The sequence below is a fragment of the Protopterus annectens genome, chromosome 7.part1 (genome assembly GCF_019279795.1).
Source record: "Protopterus annectens isolate FY-2018-M chromosome 7.part1, PAN1.0, whole genome shotgun sequence".
Taxonomy (NCBI): Eukaryota; Metazoa; Chordata; order Ceratodontiformes; family Protopteridae; genus Protopterus; species Protopterus annectens.
Window position 1 is genome coordinate 146,242,734 of NC_056740.1, and position 21,980 is coordinate 146,264,713.

The 21,980-nt window shown below is 41.4% G+C and overlaps 1 protein-coding gene across 1 annotated transcript in view; it reads left to right on the forward strand.

The window, feature by feature from the left end:
- The window catches only part of UROC1 (urocanate hydratase 1), a 1,269,467-nt gene that overhangs the window by 775,754 nt on the left and 471,733 nt on the right, over positions 1-21,980 (forward strand). Inside the window, exon 12 of the mRNA XM_044078604.1 lies at positions 14,003-14,182. Coding sequence (XP_043934539.1) covers positions 14,003-14,182 — 180 coding nt within the window. The remainder of the gene's footprint in view (positions 1-14,002; positions 14,183-21,980) is intronic.

Below are 21,980 nucleotides of genomic sequence, written 5' to 3' on the forward strand. Positions count from 1 at the left end.
TCCCCACGAGTGGAAATTGGATCCTCATGTATTTCAGAGATTGACAGTGTTATGGGGAACTCCAGACATAGATCTGTTCGCTTCTCCACTAAATTACCAGCTGCCAAAGTTTTGCACAAAAGGTTTCATCCCACAGCTTGGAAAGTGGATGCTCTCTCATTCAATTGGAGCAATCTTCACGTGTATGCCTTTCCACCTCTGCCTCTCCTCCCAAAGGTACTCCTGAAGGTCAGACAGGACAAGCCAAACATGATTTTAATAGCTCCAGATTGGCCTCGACAGCACTGGTACCCATTACTGAGAAGTCTGGTACGGGAGCCTCCATGGCCTTTGCCTTCGATTCCTCACCTGCTGTCTCAGGAGAACAGTCATTTACTCAATGTCAAACTTCATTCTCTACATCTGACAGCCTGGCATATTCTGTTTTAAAACCTGGAAGGTCTCAGCTTCCACAACAAGTTTTGAATGTTATTTTGGAGGCCAGAAGGCCTAGTACAAGGAAAGTTTACGCTGATAAATGGAGGAGATTTTTATTTTGGAGTACAGCAAAGGACTTTGATGTTTCTAAACCTAATTTAAGTGTTGCGCTTCAATACCTTACTGAGTTATTGGACAAAGGTTTGTCCTTCTCCTCTATAAAGGTTCATGCTGCAGCAATTTCTGCTCACTATGACTGTGACCCACCATTATTTTCTCAGCCTTTGTTTAAGCAATTCCTTAGAGGGTCAAAGAATATAAGACCCCCACGTAGAGCTCCTACTCCTGCTTGGGATCTCAATTTTGTGTTGGAGAAACTCACTCTACAACCTTTTGAGCCTGCAGCATCTGCAGAGTTGAAATATTTATCATGGAAGACTGCTTTTTTGTTGGCCATTACCTCTGCGAGAAGGGTTTCTGAATTACAGGCCCTTATGGCAGTTGAGCCTTTCTTAATTTTCCACAAGGATAGGGTGTCTTTGCGTACAAACCCTTCTTTTATGCCTAAAGTGGTTTCTAGTGTGGCTTTAAACCAAACTATTCATTTGCCTACTTTTTATGCAAATCCCCAAAATAAAGGGGAAAGGATTTTGCACACTTTGGATATACACAAGACAGTTGCGATATTATTTGAGCAGAACTAAAGGGTTCAGGCAGTCTCAGCAGTTGTTTGTTTCTTTTGCTTTGGGTTCTCAGGGCAAACCTGTTTCAAAACAAACTATTTCTAAGTGGATTGGTTTTTGTATTGCTTTCTGTTATTCCCATCATGGTAAGGAGATTCCAGCTGGGATTAGGCCTCATTCCACTAGGGCTACTGCCACTTCTACAGCTTTTTAAGGGGTGGCTACTAAAGATATTTTGGAAGCAGCTACTTGGAGTTCAGTGCATACTTTCTCTAAGCATTACCACCTTCCACTTTACTCTAAATCTAGGGCTGGATTTGCCACTGCTATTTTACAGGGCATTTTGGCAGCTCCTAATGCTTTATAGTTTTGCCATCCTCCCTTACCTCTGCTTTGGGATTCTACCCATATGTAAGGACTGCAGCAATGTGAGATGAAGAACATAGTACAGTTTTGTACCTACCATAAATGTAGATGTTCGAAGATCCACATTGCTGCAGTCCAATTTACCCTCCCTCCTTCCCCTCTGTTGTTGAAGGTGGTGGTGTGGTTTGTGTTGTACATATTGTAAATATGGTTAGTGCACGGGTGATTGGTTAGTTTTTGCTGGTTTTTGGCTTTGGCCTTTCTTGTTAGGGCCTTCTGACATCTGGGGCAAGAAAAGACTGAGGAAATGACGTCGGTCATGCGCTTTTGTACCCTGACGTCCTGATGTCAGTTTTAAGCGCCTTGACCGACGTCAGCCTAATACTTTGGTATTCGGGCCGACCGAGGACAGCGGACTACCCATATGTAAGGACTGCAGCAATGTGGATCTTCGAACATCTACATTTATGGTAGGTACAAAACTGTACTTTATGGACCTTTCTTTCCTAAATCTGTTTGTGATAGTGCCCTAATTCAAAATGTTACTTCACAACCTGTTACCTCTTCTTCCCTTTTCAAGTTTCCTGGTAACACTGGACTTGTAAGATGCTTTTCATTACATCCCTGTTCATCCAGACATCAGATGTTTCTTAAGGTTTAGTATGTCTGGATCACCTTATTAGCTCGCTCTCTCAACCTTTGTATTATCCACTGCACCAAAAATGTTCATAAAGTGTCTAGCTACAGTTATAGCTCATTGCAGGCTACAGAGTGTCCGCATTTTAATGTATTTAGATGACTTGCTTATCTTTACAGAGTCTTTTCAAAATGTCAGGAATCTCTCTGCCTCAGGTGATACCTCTCTTACACAAACTGGGATTCCAAGAGAACAGTCAAAAGTCTTTCTTGACTTCCTCACACAAGATTGTGTTCCTGGGATGTCAGCTAGACACTTCAATTCAAAGAGTTTTTCTTTCACAGGAAAAATAAATAGATCCTTATTTGGATTTTAGTCACTGAGAGGGAATACCTCAGGACTTTGAGTCTCGTGGCATCTATGATTGTCATGATACCCCAGGCAAGACTCCACATGAGAAAGATAGTCGTAGCTGAAATCTCTTTGGTCCTAGCATCGAAACCTTTTATCTTTTCAAACCCCAGTACTAGGGTTTGTCAGAAAATAAATTGTTTGGTTGAGACAACAAATATCCTTAAATCCAGGGCTCTGCTTCTTCCTCCTTGCTCCAAAGCATAAATGCTTTGAACTTTGCTTGGGGAGAAGTTTCAGGAGCGATAAAAATGCAAGGGTGTGGAACTCGAAAGGCAGGCACAAGCTCATAAATATCTAGGAGATGCTTGCCATAATCAATTCACTGAATTCTCTGAACCATATTTGCTCTTCAAAGTGGTGTCAGACAATACTGCAGTTGTGTTGCGCATCAATAAGCAAAGGGAACCAGGTTGTACCTCATTTGCAGACTAGCCATGGTAACATAGGATGTAGCTTCACAGCAAAGTCTCAATCTACAGGCATCCTGCATTCTGTCAGAGCAAAACTGTGTGGCAGACAAGCTGAGCAGGAGCAGGAACAGGGCAGACCCTCACAAATAGGAACTAGATCAGGAGGTTTTCTAACATTTGATCCATCTGTGGAGAGTTCTTCAAGCATACCCTTTGCTTCCTCTTTGAAGAATCAATTGGCAAGATTATTTTGCAGGACTTTGTGCAAGAAGGCCTGGAAGATAGATGCCTTTTCTTTGGACAAGAATGCTCCTGTGTGCTTTTCCACCATTTCCACTAATATCAAGGGTACTTCTGAAAATTTCAGAAGGAATCCCCCAAGATCACTGTGTTGACTCCCTTTTTGGCCAAAGCATCTGTGGTTCTCTCTTCTTTTGGAAATGGCCAGGGGCTTTTACCTCAAGCTTCTTAACAGACTGGATCTATTCACACAAGAGAAGAGGTGTTTCATACACTCTGACATCAACCATTTTCAATTGACTGCCTGGATAGTAAGGTCTTAATTTCTTTTAGGTACCTGTTTAATGAGGACATGCAGGAAGTACTAATGGAGGCAAAAAAATATAAAATTGTGCATTAGCAAATGGAGAAGATTTTCTAGTTGGTGCCAACAACATACCAGCAGCCATTTGGGGCTAGATTTTCTCTAAGTTACTACCCTTTGGCTTTCTTATTCCTCTATCAAGTTTCATTCATTAGCTGTTTCAGCTGGTCTGCCCATGGATCCTCCTCTTTCATGGAATTTTTATGCCAAAATGTTTTTGAAAGGGGATGTTCTTCGTGTTTCACTGTTGCAGTCATTACATTTGGGTTATCTGCTAACAGGTAGCCCTCAGTTGGCCTGATTATCAAAGTCTTGGGTCCTGCGCTGGTTGCTGTCTCATCTTCCATGATGTCAGGAAGTCAGGGGTATAAAGCATGCAGCTGACTCCATTACATCAGTCTTTCTTGCCGTGCGGTGCCCAAAGCAGAAGCAGTTCGCAAGTGCCGGTCGGCTGACTCCTGAAATTTTCGTTTTCGAGTTTCAGATTTGAAGTCTTCAACAAAGCTAAGTACCCCATTGGGGATCCTTTTTCTTGCTTTAAACCAATGTCAGTAAAAGTTAGCAATTGTATTTCTTGTGGAAAGCAAATACCTCATAAAGATTTTCATTCGTACTGCATTCCTTGCATAGGCCCAGACCACGATGTCCCACGCTGTCAGTTTTGTGCCTTATTCAGACCTCAAACTATTCGTCGTCTGTTCATTTTCGCATCTAAATATTTTGTTACTCGGTTCAATTATCCGGAAATGGCTTCGGTAAGCTACCCGACTACCGACATTCCAAAAAAACACAAAGATAAAGACAGAGACAATGCATAGGTCCAAAGCTGCTGACGATGCTTCTGCTAAGCTAGTCGCCAGTTCACCAGTACTCAGTGAGGTACTTTCGCAGCCCCTGATACCCGCTACTTTAGATTTGCAGGCCTCTACTGAGACCCATTTGGCATCTGGTATGCCGCGAGATGCTTCTTCAACTGTGAAACCTGCGGATGTCTCTATCTCGGATGGGTCCAGAGCCGCTGTGCAGGCACCAGCTTCTGAGGGTGTATTCAGGCCTACTGACTTGCATATTAAACCGACGCCATCTTCTTCAAGACCTAAAACTCGATCCAGGCCTAGAAAACAGATGCCCAAACCACATGGTCAGGCCCCCTATGCCTAAAAAACAAATGGTAAGAATGGCTGAAGACCTTATTACTCTAATCAGGGGAAGCCACCCTTCTCTCTCTAAGAGACCTAGATCTGATTTTTCGTCTGATTCTTCTGATCAGGATTCTGAAATTTCTGTTTTCTCTGATGACCAGTAATTGTCCTTATCTACCTATGAAGATTCTGATACTGAGGACTCCATTCCCTCTGCTTCCCCTCCAGAGGATTTCTCTTTTGGTGAAACTTTGCATACTCTTAGGGAGCATTTCCGCTGGGAAAGCCAGGATTACTCTGACTCCAAAAGAGGCTTAGGGAATTCTTACTCCTACCTGAACACAGGCCTTTAGCTATCCCTCCTGTACTGGACATAGTAGATGATGCCTTCTTGGAATCTAGCCTGGCCCCTGACACATTACCTCTGGCTCCCAGAAAACTTGACAGGTATTACAGAGTACCTAACTCTCACAAGTTCCTCTTTAAGAATCCTACTGCGGATCATGAGACCATTTTACAGGGACCCAAAGCCATTAAGGCTACTACTGCCAAAAACCCTACCCCCTCTGATAGAGATTCCAGGGCCCTGGACAGATTGGGTAAGAAGGTATAAACTTCTGCTACTTTGGCCATTAGGGCCATAAACTGCCATTTTCATATTTTAAAGTATCAACAGCATATTATTGGATTGCTTAAACAGAAAATGATGTTGATTCCTGACTGTGCTGAAAATAAAGAATTACAGGATTTAATGCATTCTGCTGAACAAGTTGGAAAACATACTTTGCAGGTCACTCCACAACAAGTACAAATATGACTCTGTCATTGTCCATGTTGGTGTGAATGACCTGAGACGTACCTCCCTGGACTACATGAAAAGGGACATGGAGGAGCTTGTCTGATCTTGTAGCCCAGGCAGGTATAACCCTAGCCTTGAGTAGCATCCTGCCATAACCCAGAATGATACCACAGTACAAGGACAAAATGATTGACTTCAACAATTGGCTAAGCTTCTTGTGTCATTCTAAGTATCTGTCTGCCTGGGATGACATGATCGACAAACCACGATGTTTTGCCAGAGATGGCCTGCACCTGTCACCCCTGGGATTCCGGATACTGGCTAAGGCTCTAGCCATCCCATAGTGCCTTTTTTTAGGCAAGGTTCAAATGACAAATTCATCACCATAACAGGTGCAAGCAAGAAGAATCTGAGGGTATTGCTACGCAATGCTAGAAGTCTACACCTCAAAATGCACTCACTTGAGGCACTCCTTAAAATGGAGAACATCGACATCTGTGCAGTGACAGAGACCTGGTTTAAGGCTCCAGAGAGTACCACTGCATTACCAGGCTATAATTCATACCACACCTTTTGGCCACCTAACCTGGACCGAAACACTAAAGGTGGAGGTGTGTCTATATTCATTAAGGATATCCACACCTCCAGGCTAGTTGCTCAGCATAATGCATCTGAGATTATCCAAGTGCAACTAACTCTGGGCAAGACCACAATCCAAATTGTAGCTTGCTACAGATCCCCCACCATGCCCCAGGATTCCCACTCCTCATTTCTTGATACACTGGAAAATATTAGGGTACAACCTAACACCCTAATAATGGGCGATTTCTACTACCCCACCATTAACTGGGAAAACTACTCCTGTACCAGCTCTTGTGCTCAACGTTTTCTGGAATTCATAAATTCCAATGCCTTGGATCAACTTATCCACACCCCCACCAGGGGCAGCAATATCCTAGACCTGGTTATTACCAACATGGGCAACCGGTGCTCCACACCAGAGGTCAGTTCCTCATTGGTCAGATCCAACCACAAGCTAATCACCCTAGACATCCACATCCCTGCCCCACCGCCCATTAGGGAAACCACAGTAAAAAAATTCTCCAAAGCCAACTTCATGCTTCTTAAGACAGAAGTGGCAAACTTCACAACACCCATGCTGACGGACAATAGAGGTATGACTGCTAAATCCTACACAAATGCACTTTATAATTACTTACACGAGTGCATGGATCATGCAATCCCTAACAGAACCAAGATCCTCCAAAAAAAGGAAGCCAATCTGTTGGTCCCCTGCCGTAAACATACTCTACAACAGAAGAAAGAAACTGTTGCAAAAAAGAGTCAAATCCCATGATTGGAGAAACTCCCTGGTCAGCATCAGTTAGAAGCTGAGATCCCTCATAAAAATCCTCCAAAGCTAGTTACGAAAACAAAATCGCCACTGACTCTAAAGACAACCACAAAGCATTCTATAGCTATGTCAGGAATCTCAATGGCAACACTCAGATCTGCTCTGAGTTACAGCACAATTGCACTAAATATACAGAACCAACTGATGTTGCCAACATCCTGGCAGATAGGTTCAGTGCTAACTTTACCCCCCTGTCATCCCCTAAAGGGCCCATCTCTATACCAGAAGAATGCAAAGTTCCTGTAATCATGGCTGCACAGGTAAAAAACACACTATCCAAAGCCAAGAACACAGCATCCATGGGACCTGACAACATCCCAGGCTGTGTTCTACATGAACTACAGAACGGACTGGCACCCCACCCAAGTACCATGTTCAATCATAGCCTCACATCAGGCTATGTGCCCACTGAATGGTGCACAGCAACAGTTATCCCACTTCCCAAAGGGGGAGCCACCACAGACCCCGGAAACTACCATCCCATTAGCCTAATGAGCCTGGTCTGCAAGACTATGGAACGTATCATCATGGAACTTGTAAACAACTGGTAATCTACAAACTCAGGACCCACCCAGTTTGGGTTTGTAAAAGGCAGATCATGTCTCCTAAACCAGATAGACTTCTTTGAAGCAGTCACCAAAGCCGTAGATGAGGGTAAGGTGGTTCACTCAGCCTATCTAGATCTCACCAAGGCTTTCGACACCCTCCCACACTCTGGAATTATAAATAAACTCACTAAACTAGGTATAAATCCCTATGTCACAAGATGGGTTGCCAACTGGCTCAATGACAGAACCCACACTGCGAAAGTAGCAGACTCCAAATCCAACTTCAGACCAGTGACAAGTGGAGTGCCACAGGGTTCAGTCCTGGGTCCTCTCCTGTTTGGTATCTACTTCTCTGAAGTACAGGCTAACACAGAAGGTCTTTGGCTAATGAAGTTCGCAAATGACTGCAAACTAGGAGCCATAATCAAAATTCCAAAAGATGTGGACATCCTACAAAAGGGCCTCGCTGAGACAGATGCCTGGTGTCAAAGCCATGGCCTCAAGCTCAATGCCAAAAAGTGCATTGTCGTCCCTTTTGGTAAAAACTCTGTACCCATGAACTATCACATAGGCGGTAGTCTACTTAACACTGAAAGTATGATAACAGACCTTGGGACACAGATGGACAGTAGTCTCTCCTTTGATAATCACATCACCACAGTAGTCAGGAAATCCTTCTACGTGGCACACCTCATCACAAAAGGTTTCTCATCCAGGAAAAAAGAGGTCATTGTTCCCCTCTACTCGTCACTCATTAGACCCATTATAGAGTACAATGCCCCTTTTCATATGTACCTCACAAGACATCTACAACAACTGGAAAGGAGGCAGAAATACCTCACAAAGAGAATTACCGACCTCAAACAGATGCCTTACACAGACTCAAAAAACTGCAGCTTTACTCTGTCGCATATCGCCTACTCAGAGGTGATCTCTGCCTAACACACAAAGCTATGTCAAACCCAGAGCTTTTAAACATGCTCCACTTAAAGAAATCCCTATGAGCTACACGCTCTAGGGACCTAAGCCTTGACAGCACAATAAACAGAACATGCTGGAGGGATAGATTTCTGTCCCAGAGACTTCCCATACTTGGAACAAACTACTTATCTATATCAAACAAAGCTCCTCATTAGCACTCTTCAAGAAAAATCTTGATGATTGGATGGGAGATAGGAAATTCACCCCGGGGATCACTTCTGTGGCTCTGCTCGACAGTGGCACAGGAAAATAATTTTCTTGGGTGGCGAAAGCCAGGGTACCTTTTGGCTAGGCTTATATGGACCCTAAGGCCAATAGCCTAGTACCTACCTATGAACCTATTAGAGACATCTTGCAGGGCTGCTGTCACTGGGTCTGTACTTAGAAGGCATGCTTGGCTTAAGGAGCAAACTTTGCCAGATCATGTTAAAGCTAAATTACTAGATGCTCCCTTAAACCAAGACCACCTGTTTGGCAACAAAGCAGTAGTAGTACTTAAAAAGATAGAGGAAAAAGCTAAATCTATGCAAACTTTTAAATATGTCCTGCAAGTACAGCCTCCAAGATTTAGTAGGCACTGGCCTTCTAAGAATTGGTCCTTTCCTGCCTCTTCCAGGCCTTCTCAGTCCAAACCCAGGACCAGCAGACCACCCAGGCTTCAGTCTCAAGGTACTCACAGGCCTAAGCAGTGGGGGGCTCCCACTTCCAAAGCTGGAAGTAGTAAGACACCCCCCTATAGTAAACTGTCACAATGACTTAACTTTAAACCTTCCAAGCCCTGCTCAGCTCACTGCTCCTTTGGGGGGAAAGATCACTCTGCATGCAAAAAACTGGGAGCTCATTACCCAAGACAAATGGGTTTTAAATATAGTTTCCCAAGGATACAGATTCCACTTCCACTCCTTACCAACCCCAAACGGTTGGCCAGACCTACCCCCAAATCAGTGGGCAGAGGCTCAAAAGCAGGTTTTTTCTCTCCTAAATATCAGGGCTATTCAACCTGTCCCAGAAGAGGAATTGGGGCAAGGTTTTTACTCAAGACTCTTCGTGGTACCCAGAAAAGACAATTCCTGGCATCCTATCCTGGACCTATCTATCCTAAACACCTTTTTGGTTCCTTTTTTTTCCAAAATTCAAAATGCTAACTTTTCATCAGCTGCTTTCCATGCTAGGCAAAAATGCCTGGTTGGCAACACTGGATTTAAAGGAAGCTTACCTGCACATCCCAATAAGGGAATCCTGCAGAAAATACCTATGCTTCAGAGCAGGCTACATGCACTATCAGTTCTCTGCACTGCCCTTTGGCTTATCTACTGCGCCCAGGGTATTCACAAAGTGCTTAGCTCCAGTCATTGCATACTGCAGGCAAAGAAATATTTAAATATGCCCACACCTGGATGATTTTCTAATTCAGGCAGAAAGCCAGGACATACTATTAAATCATCTGGCATTTGTAAAGAAATTACTAACTTCTCTGGGGTACGAAAAGAAATCACATCTAGTACCCTGCCAACAAATTGTATTCCTGGGAGCAAGCTTGAATACAATTTCCCAGATGGCCTACCTCACGCCAGAGAAACAAGTTTATTTGACAGCCTACTTCAAATTACTGGCCACAAAGACCCAGCTATCTGCAAGGGAAATACTGCAAGCCCTGGGGTTCATGGCCTCTTGCATTCTACTAATTCCATATGCAAGACTGCATATGAGGAAACTATAATGGTATCTAAAAAGCCTATGGTGTCAACATTCTCAGGACCTAGAATCAATGATTCCTATCATCCCTTGTCTAAAGATAGAGGTCCTTTGGTGGGCAGAGGCCTGCCACCACAACAAGGGACTGCCATTCACTCTACCCCCTGCTGCCCAAACCCTAACAACAGATGTATCAAACTATGCATGGGGTGCTCACTTGACAGGGCAGTGCATTCAGTGTAAATGGAACCCGAGTCAAATGCACCTGCATATCAATCAAAAAGAAATGTTAGCTGTACAGAATACTCTGACAGCCTTCAAGGACCACATTCTTCCAGGACAATTATTGGTAAAGACAGACAACACCACTGTCATGTGGTACATAAACAAGCAGGGGGGAACCCACTCATACCCCCTCTGCAGACTAGCCATGGCTCTGTGGAACACAGCCTTGAGCTACCAAGTGCATCTGCAAGCTCAATTCCTGCCAGGCAAGCTAAATACACTGGCAGACAACCTAAGCAGAAATGTCATGGACCCACACGAGTGGAAACTGGAACCAAAGATATTCAACATTTTGAGAAACAAATGGAGGAGCCCAGCGATAGACTTGCCTCCCCTCAGAACTACCAATTGGACAAATTCTGCACAAGGACTCCCCACAGACAAGCTTGGAAAGTGGATGCCCTGTCCTTCACCTGGAAAAACCTATCAGTTTATGCCTTTCCCCCTCTGCCTCTCCTCTCCAAAGTTCTGCTAAAGATCAAATAGGACAAACCAAGGACAATACCCATTGCAACAGACTGGCCATGCCAACACTGGTACCCCCTCTTGTGCAGTGTGTCACTGCTGGAACCATGGCACCTGCCTCAAACTCCTTCCCTGCTGTCCTAGCAGGAGGGCTAGATTCTGCACCCCCAGTTTCAAACCCTGAACCTTGCAGCCTGGCTAATTACCTGAGCTCTCCGTTACCATCCCTCAGTAAGCAAGTGATGGATGTCATTCTGGAGGCGAGGAGGCCTAGTACTTGAAAATTCTATGCTGAAAAATGGAAAAGATTCTGTTCCTGGAGTCAAACTCAGGGGATGGGCACAACAGTGTCCAATTTACTGCACATTCTTCAATACTTCATTGAGATGCTTCACAAGGGCCTTTCCTTTTTTTCCATTAAAATTCATGCCTTGGCCATTTCAGCTCATTATAGTACAGAGCCACCTCTCTTCTCTCATCTACTGCTGAAGCAATTCCTCAGAGGGGCCAAAAATGTAAGACCACCCAGAAGACCCCCTACTCCAGCCCGGTACCTTAACTTTGTATTGGAAAAGCTCACTCCCCCCCCCCCCCCTTGAGCCAGCTGCAAGTGCAGAGTTGAAATTCCTTTCTTGGAAAACAGCCTTCCTTCTAGCCATCACTTCAGCAAGAAGGGTATCTGAATTACAGGCCCTCATGGCAGTGGAGCCTTTCATCATCTTTCATGCGGACAGGGTGTCCCTCAGGACCAATCCTTCCTTTATGCCCAAGGTGGTATCCAGTGTAGCCCTTAATCAGTCCATTCATTTGCCAACCTTCTTTTCTAATCCACAGAACAGAGGAACGAATACTGCTCTCCTTGGATGTGCACAGACAACTTAGATTTTACTTGGACAGGACTAAGCCTCTCAGGAAATCTGAACATCTATTGGTTGCATTTGCTACAGGGTCAGAGGGGAAGGCCATTTCAAAGCAAACCATCTCTAAGTGGATAGGCCATTGCATTCATTTCTGCTATAAGCACCATGGAAAACCTACCCCACAGGAGATAAGACCACATTCCACCAGGGCTGCATCTACCTCTACAGCCTTTCTCAGAGGTATCCCTACCAGGGTCATCCTAGAAGTTGCTACCTGGAGTTCTGTACATATCTTCACCAAGCATCACCACTTGCTAATTTTTTCTAAATCCAGATTTGGTTTTGTCACTGCAGTCCTGCAGGGTCTAATAGCTGGTCCTAATGCTCTCTAATTGCCTCCTCCCTTCCTTAGCTTTGGGAATCTACCTAAATGTAATGAGTGCAACACGAAGAACATAGTACACTTGTGTACACTTGCCATAAATGTAGATGTTCAAGTTTATTCACTGTTGCAGTCCTTGTTACCCTCCAGCCTCCTGACTGCTATTGTCTATACCTCTCCTTTTGTTTTCCATACTTAAAAGCTTTCTGGTGTATTTGCTTTTTGTTGGAGGTGTAACGTTGTATATAATTGCTTCCCATTATGGGGGCACCTGACATCTGGGGCAAGAAAAACTGATGTAATGGCATCGGCTGCATGCTTTATATCCCTGTCTACCTGACATCATGGAAGATGAGACAGCAGCCGACGCAGGACCCAAGACTTTGATAATCAGGCTGACTGAGGGCTACCTGCAAGCAGATAACCCAAATGTAATGACTGCAACAGTGAATACAGTTGAACATCTACATTTATGGTAAGTGTACACAACTGTACTTTTTGCATAACAGACCTCCAAGAAAGCAAGGGGCTCCTCCTTGAGACCTTAATTTTGTGTTAGATGAGCTAACACTTGCTCCATTTGAACCAGCTAATTTGGCTGACTTGAGGTCCTTAACATGGAAAACACGTTTACTGATTGATCTGACCTCTGCAAGAAGTGTATCTGAGTTGCAAACTCTTATGGTGAATCAACCTTATTTCATTTTCCACAGAGTTGGGTTTTCTGTGAGAACTAATCCTCCTTTTATGCCTAAAGTGGTATCCAAGTTTACTTTAAGTCAGACAATCTATCTCCCTATTTTTTGACTGAACCCAAAAATGTGGGAAAAGGGATACTCCAACTCAGGTACAAAATCTTTCAGAACAGCGGATCAGTTGTTAATTTCTTGTAAAGGTAAGAAGAGACAGCCTGTGTCAAACAGATTATTTCCTAATGGTTGTTTCAGGCTATTACATTTTGTTATTCACACCTCAACAAAATTATTCTAAGAGTAGAATCAAGGCCCACTGTACCAGGGCCTTGGCTTCATCTATGGATTTTTTGAAAGGGTTGGATTCTAGAAGCAAGCCACTTGCTCCTCTGTATGCAATTTACAAAAGTACTACAAGCTTCATTCCCTCCCTAGGTCTAGATCAGGCTTTGCTAGGTCTGCTCTTCAGGGGCTCCTGGACCCTTTTCTTTTCTCCTCTCAAATGTACTAAGCTAGGATAATCTGCACATATAGCTAAGGCTACTTCAGCAGTGACTAATATGATGAACATAGTACAGTTGTGTAAGTAAATTTACCATAACAGTAGATGTTCAAATGATAGCTGCTGTAGTAGCTGCTCCCTCCCTCCCCCCATACCCCTTTGTGATGTTTGATTTTGCCAGGGTGTGTATATATTTTTTACTCCTAGATTTATCCTGTCAGTGGTCAGACTCCCACTCTCAGTTGGCATGAAAGCTCTGAAGAGCTTGCCACTCAATCAAACCTGTGATTTTTCAGCAGCTGAGTTACAAGTGTCTAAGTGCATGGAAGGTGCCCTAAATCTTTGAAAGCTGGCCAGCTGTTATATCTTTGGCAGGATATAACCCATATAGCTAAGGCTACTACACTAGTGATCAATCAAACATCTATTGTTATGGTAAGTTTACTTACAGAACTGTACTTTATCTCATAAAATGAGAATTGACTTCTGGAAGACAAAGGATGGACAATGACCAGCTAATAAATGCAAAACCGGTTCTTATACTGCTGCAAGAATCTGTCTCTGTAGGTATCTACTTTTATGGAGAGCATGTAGCACAACTGCATTTTTAAAACTATCAGACCTATTCTGCCATGTTTATTATGTGTTTTTGCCAAATGAATATGGATGTCATTGTATTATAACCATTCTAAATAATTCCTTACAGGGAGAGACTAGTACATGAGTTTGAGTCTACTGGAGAGCTCCTGGTTGATCTTGGGTCAGATCAGACTTCCCTCCACAATCCTTATAATGGAGGATATTACCCAGTGCAGCTCAGCTTTGAGGATGCGAACAACACGATTCACAGTGATCCACAGACATTCCGTAAATTAGTTCAAGAGAGGTAAGGAATGGAGTTGGTTTAAGCAGTGTGTGTTTGCGAGCCCTCCAGCAGTTATTTTTTTCTATATTAATCCTTCATCCACCTCCTGAGAGGGTAAACAATCTCCAGAATTTGAACAACAGGAAGGAGAAGGGAGACTTCTAAACCTAATCAGTCATATGCTAAAACAAAACAGAATACCCACAATAGGTAAGCATGCAGGCAAACACCCTCAAGTTTGTGAGGTATCTTCTTTGACACTGTTTTGTTTTAGACATTGTATATCAGCTGCTTGCATGAACTGAATGCCCCTGCTTCTGCCTATGTTTGATACAAATTTTCTTTTTGACAAAACCAAACCCAGAAGGCCATCTTGTACAGGGTAACTATCTTCACTGTGCTCTAGAAAAAAACATAAACAAGGAAGACAACCAAGACAACATCTTGCCCCCAATACTCTATGGTCAGTGCATTTAACATCCAGTAAGAACAGGAACAGTTTCTGACAGCTCTAGAAGAAAGTTGTCCCATTCATACCTCAACTTCCTGACACCTCCAGCAGGTAGAGAAAGTGATGAGAAATATACAGTGAAGACGAAAATAGCTCATAAATACCTATGCATTGTCTACTTGCCAGAGTTTGTACCCCTTTGTTTCTCAATAAGATAGTGTCAGAACTGCCTGCCTTCCTATTGTAAATGTCTTCGGAACCTTCAGTAATACCAGAAATGGACTATTATAAGACTGTAATACCAGCAACTTAAAATATAAATATCATTTTCTAACCAAACTTCTACCCAGCAGCTGTAGAAGTACTGAAAGATCATTTAATTTTAGAAGGGTGATCGTTGATGTTGCTGAAGGATTCTAGTGGATTGGTTCTGAAACCGTTAATAGTCAAAATCACCTAAGGTTGTCAAGACTACTGATATCAAATGGCTCCCTAGTGTTTCGTATTCTTATATATTTGCTTTGAATTCATACTTATGACTCATCTAGTCAGTTTGCTTGTTATGTGAAACACCTTGCAGATAATTCCTTTGGAATAGCCTAATATGTCACATTATTCAGTAATTTGCCTTCCAGCTTCTTTCACAAAGCTATATCATTACACACAATTCTATTCTTATTGAGCTCTACGTCAGACTATTATAATATTTGCTAGGCAATGCTGTTGTCATAATATATATATATATATATATATATATATATATATATATATATATATATACATACAATTGTTCATGCTCTAGATCTGTAATACATGCTCAGTAACAACTTTAAAAACATCCTGCTAAGCTTATAGCAGTAAATGACTATTTTTTTAGGAAATGTTAGTAGGTGACATTCAGTTTTTATGTAATAAACAGACTTGTAAAAATCCAGACATTACTATTACATTGAGGGTGACATATTGCAGACACTACCTTGCAGAATGTCATGGTATTACATTATATTTTGTTCATGGTAGTAGGTGGACATTGTTTTGTAGCGAGGGTGCAACCTGTGTGACCTAATTAGAGCTACCACTGTGTTTGGGTATTTAACCTGCACACAATCCACCTGATGATGCATTTCTTTTATACAATGACTTTATTTTAAAAAAATAGTTAATAAAAGTCAAAGAATGGGTGACTTGTATAATGAAACTGAATACAAAGAGATGCAATGGATTCTTAGACTGGTAGCTGGCAAAGCCCCAGGACTGAATGATGTTGTCCCTTTAAAACCAGCGCTAGCAAAAAGGAGGGTAAACTACAGAATTTCATTGGCTGTGTTGTACTATATTAGATGCTATGTTTTTACCAGTGTTTTATCATCTGATGAAGGGATTTACCCGAAAGTGTTTATGATACTGCTTTTATTGTTTTAATAAAGTGAAGTTGCTTCATACACAGCGTGATAGTACTTGCCTTACTTTTGGATTTACTATTTGGATTTTTTGGCAGTACTTTCAGTGGGAGGAGTCCTTTACTTTTTGTTCTTTACCTGGCTTTTTGGTCTGTCGTATAAAATAGGTGCCTTTCTAGGTTTACATTCATATGGTCGAGCGCACATTACTCGATCATACATTTTACTGACTTTTCTCCGCGAATCCCGTAACGCCGAACAGTGGGAATGTCACAAAAACACAGAATTCGACATTTCCAACTGCTCTACACCCTAAAACAAGTGCTAACATGGGTCAAAAAGGGGACCGGATTTTGCGATTCGCAACACTTGCTAAGCATTTTGCAGCTAAACATCTAGTAAATGCTAACGTGTCCTGACAACTATGGAAAAGCTTTTGATCGATTTGGAGAAAAGTATTTTCTTCTCTTATTTTTAGAATTTTTAATTGTCAAACTCAGCTGTTGTTTTTGCTTGCTTCTTTTGAATATATGAGGAATATTGCTACCTCTTTACCACCTTCTGAGGCTAAACCATCTCTAAATGTTTATGACTCAGCTGATTCCTCTTCCAGAGCCACAGTTACTGGGTCTGTTATGACAAGGTTTGCATGTCTATATTCTGTAAATTTGCCTGAGTGTACAAAAGCTGGCATTTTGAATTTTGTCCTTGCTAGGGAGGTTGTTTTTGGACTATCTGCTGCCAACGTCCTAAAAATGTGATGAGAGAGGAAAACTCATTTAGGGGGTAATGCACTTTTTCAGCCTTCCTTCTCCATGTTTATCATTCCATCCCTGTTTCAGCCAGGAGCTTTTTATAAAAAGCAATATATGTAGATTCCACAGACAGGCAAACAGACATTCAAGAGGATAGTCCTACCAGTCTGACTACCTGCAAATCCCCCTACCCTGGCAATACATACTTTTCCCCTATTTCTGGATCTCAGTTTCCTTCTTTGGCAACAGTTTATCAAGGGTTCTGATGACTGTGGGAGGCCCTACCTCCTTTTTATGGAATACCTTATCACCCAGATCATCTAACTGCCTTATTATCCCCTGTTTTTCAGCATCTGCTGGTTGTAGGGATATTAGAATATGTCCCTCTCTTTCAGGGGTGTAACCAGAAATCCATATATTGTACCTCATGTTTCTGCCCCTACCACCCACCTGTCATTTCAAAATTATCAGTTCACAAAATGTTGTCCCTTTATACTTTGTAAAGGAACATCATTTTTTAACAGCTGCTTCTTATATCCATAAAGAAGTTATTTTAAGGGATACAGTCATATCAGTTAAGCACTTTTATATAACTATATAGCAGACACTGTTTTACACAATTTTAGCAATTCTGTGCTCTTTGATTCATACTTAATAAAGGATTTTCGACTGGAAACAGACTGCCTGCCTTGCTTGAATTACTTTCGAATACTTAGTAATGCTGTACAATTATATATTTTTTATTATTATTTTTTGTTTTGTTTTGTCTTAAGATGAGTTTAAGTTCATTACTTCTACTACTATTGTCTGATCTAATTAATATACAGTGATTTAACTAGAACTATATGGACTGAAAGTCTTCCACACAGAGAAGTTTCTTACACTGTCTTGATTCATAAAGTTTCAGACAAACTCAAAAAATATGTACTTATTTCAGTCCATTGAGTGTGCCTAGCTACACCCTTGCTTTCTCTGTCTAGCAGGAAAGGTTTTATTCTATGATGTTTCTGGTATCAAAGAAAGAAATTTAATGGAGACCAGGCCTAGGCCTTTTCTTTCTCAACCAGTTTGTAGATGTTCCAAAATTCAAAATACTATCCCTCCCTTCACATGTGTTACCTTTTATTTCCCCTTTCAGTTTTGTGGAAACCTTGGATATAAAAAATATTTATCAGTCCTATAGCCACAGTTTTCAAACATTTTTTTAAGGCTTTGTGTGTCTGGATTACATTTCAAGTTCTCTGCATTTAGCCTTTGGGTTATCCTCTACCCCAAGTATATTCACAAAGGATCTAGCCTGTTGCAGACTGCAAAGTAATAATTTTTTTCTTTGTTTAGACAATTTGCTTATCTTTGCATAGCCTGTTTCAGAGCATTGTGAATATTTTATTTGGATAAAATATCATCTTCTCAGATTGCATTTCCAGGATAACGTTCAAAAATCTTGTTTTATTTCATCGCACAGAATGGTTTTACTACATTATGTCCTGGATATGTCCGTTAAGAGCTTTTCTCCACAGGATAATGTAGATCTATTTCTAGACCTATTTCTAAGTCTTTCCATTTAGTCCAACACTTCAGTATAGGGATTTCTTAAGGTTTTAGAGTTCACAGCATCTATGATTCTCATGACTATTCTACCTAACTCTGCATAAAATATATTCAGTGGCACCTAACATCTGTATGGTCCAACATCGATCCCCCTGACCTTTCAAATCCCAGGTTTGGGATTTGTAAAAATCAAACCATTTTATCTGAATTCAGGTTTCCTATTCTGCCTTCCAGCATAACTATAAGTCTGTAGCAACAGAAGCCTCGGACTTGGCTTGGATGGCTATGTCTCTGGTGGTGTAAGTGCAGTTCTTTGGAACCAAAAACATATACCAAAATGCTTAAACATCAGAGAGATGTTGTCAGTAATAAATGCACTTAACTCTTGCAGTCATCTGTGGTCCCTGGGATCTCTACAACTGATCACAAACTACACCAGTTACGTGATGCATAAACAATTGGGGGGATCCAGCTCTTACCCTCTGTGTAGATTAGCCATGGCAACTTGAGATATAGCAGTTCTGCACAATCTCATTGTATAAACTTTTTACTTAGAGCAAAAACTTTTGTGACAGAAAGGTTGAGCAGGACCAGGACAGACCTTCACAAATGGAAATTGAATAAAGACATCCTCCAGGATTTCCTCCGGCTTTGGAGAACACATCTGTTAGACCTGCTTGCCTGGAAAACAGATGCAGCCTCTTTTTCATGAATAAGAATGTTCTTTTATGCCTTTCCATTGATATCCCAGGTCACTCTAAAGATTCAGAAGAACTCGTTAAGATGTTTGTGATGACTCCCTTCTGGCACAGGTAACGGTGTCTCCTCTTTGGAAATGGCCAAAGAGAGTTGCCACAAGCTTCCTCACAGACCGGATCTACTCACATAAGACGGGTTGATTGATGCTCACTAACTTGAAACATCATCTACAGTCTGCTTAGACGATAGAATCTTCATGCCTTTTTTCTGAGGCTTAGCGTTCGGTGTTATAGGAGACAAAGAAATACTACTACTAGAAAATCAGTGAATACTAAGATTTTCTAGCTTGTGTCACATTAGGAACAAAGACCCGTTTAAGGCTAGCACTTTCCTGGTTCTAAAATGTGAGTTTTTTCCTACTGGTTTTCTTATTCCTCTTTAGGCTATTTAAGCATCTCTTTCTATGGAACCTCCTCTTTCAATGCATTTCTTATGTTAAGCTGTTTTTGACTTTTTGTTTACATATCTGCCCACTTTTAAAACAGGTGATTTCTCTTTGAGATCTTAATTTTATTGTGAAAATACTAATGTTTCATTTGAACCATTTCTTTAGGCTGACTTGAGGTTCTTAACACAGGAAAGTTTTACTGTTTGTTCTGACTTCTAGAAGAAAGTATCTGAGCTGCAAGCTCTTATAGTGGGGCAACCTTATCTCATTTTCCTCAGATAGGATTTTCTTGAGACTGAGTTCTTGATTTATAACTAGTGTGGTATCCAGGATTATTCTGACACACTATCTGTCTGCCTGTCTTCTCTGCATGATGTATAATGAGGGAAAATTAATCCTTTTTATTCTGGATGTCCAGGGACAAATTGGATACTATCTCAACATAAATAAAACTTTCAGAAATTCTGACTGGTTATTCATTTCTTATGAAGGTAAGAAATAAGGACAACTAGTGCCAAGACACAATTTACTTATGGTTGTCCCATGCTTTTACTGCTTGTTTTTCCCACCATAATAAATCAGTTCCAGTCTGGGAAAAGTTAAACTCTGCTAGAGTCTTTCTTCAGTTGCTCTTTAGAAAGGGGTGGACTCTTGAGTACTCTACAGGCAGCATATTTGCCCTCTTTACGTACTTTTTGAAAGTGCAAAAAACTAGACGCCTTTTCCAGGTCTAGACTAGACTTTGCTAAGACCATTCTCCAGGGGGTCTGTGACCCTCATCCTTCCTCCTGCAAAACCTTATAGCTATGGTAATCTACCCATATAGTTTAGGCTACTGCAGTGGTGATAAATTATGAACATAGTACAGCTGTGTAAGTAAACTTACCATAACAGCAGATGTTCAAATGATAAATGCTGCAGTAGCCACTCCCTCCATCCCCCTTATCTTTGCATGATTTTTGTTGCCAGGGTGAGGATATTGATTTTTGCTTGCATAGCATTGACCTGTTTCAGGCTGTACCTCACTCTTTCAGTTGCATGAAAGATCTGAAGAGTTTGGCACCAAGACTGATGATTTTTCTCCAGTCCTGCTCAAGATGTCAACAGTCTGGCTGAGTGGAAAGTGTCCTTAAGCCCTGGAAGTTAGCTAGCCAGTATGCTTTAGGCAGGAAGTAACCCATATAGCTAAGGCTACTGTTCTGTTAAGTTTACTTACACAACTGTACACTCTGCAAAATTGTGGTAGTGACTCTCTTTTGATTAAGGCAGGAGTGGTTCTCCTTTCTTTTCAACTGGGCCAAAGGCAATTGCCACAAGCTTCCATGCAGAGTGAATTTAGTCACACAAGACAAGTGGAGTTTGATACATCCCAGTCTAGAAACTCTTCAGCTGACTGTCTAGAATAGATGTAAAATGTAGATGCCTTTTAAGCACATTTTTTCTGAGAATGGTGCAGCAGGTTCTATAGTAGGTAAGAAACCTGGTACTAGAAAATCATATATGGGAAAGTGAAAAAGATTTTCTAGTTGATGCCAGTCAAAGAACCAGGATCCTCTTTAGACCTAGCTCCTTCTGGTTCTTGTGACTTATTGTCCGTGGCCTTTCATTTCTTTCTATAAAGGTACATTTGTTGGCCATTTCTGTTTGTCTGCCCTTGGATGCCCATTTCGAATTATGCTGAAATTAAGCTGACTTTGTTCCTGCTCTACATCTGTCTTAAACATTCTACACTCTCTTCAACCTTCACCAGCTAACTCTGTAATCAAAATCACAAGTCCCTCCACTTAACATGATGCAGAAACTTTCATGCATTTCTTTTTGCACGTATTGCAAATATTTACCCCCATTTTATATTACTGAGCTGCAGTGGAGCACCATCTGCTCATTTGTATATATGTTACTATTCTCCACTCATGCCAACCACTTCTGAATTTAATTTAATCTATTTATTACTTATCACTTCATTGTCTAACTCATCTATCACTTTTCTCTGTTACATTGTCTAGCTTCCTGTCCACATAACATAACCTCATGTGTTCTCTAAGCCTCATTCACCTGTATATTCCTTTTCCCTGCAGCTTTACACATCTTATTCAATATATCCAGTGTATGTCCTGCCTCTCTATTATACTGTCTTTTCCAGTTAATCATTCTCTTTATCTGTCTTATGCCATTTGTATTAATCTATTTGTCTGCCTTTGCCAATAAAGTGCGTTCAACTTTTTATAGCAACTATAGTAATTTGATTGTGTAACTACTTTATCTTGCATGTTACATATGTCAGTGATTATCTTTACTAGAGCTTTGCTCTCTCCAGATCTCCACTAAAAATGGGTACCATTGCCCATTCAGACCTTCCTGGTAAATAATTTTTGAAAGGGGTTTTGAGCTTTCTGGTTGAGAAGCTTACTCAGTTTTTAACTGAACAAGCTCATGAGTCTGAACTGAAGTGCGTATAAACATAGGAAATACTTTCAACATCTATGAATCTTAACTTTTGTAAACGTGCTCTGTT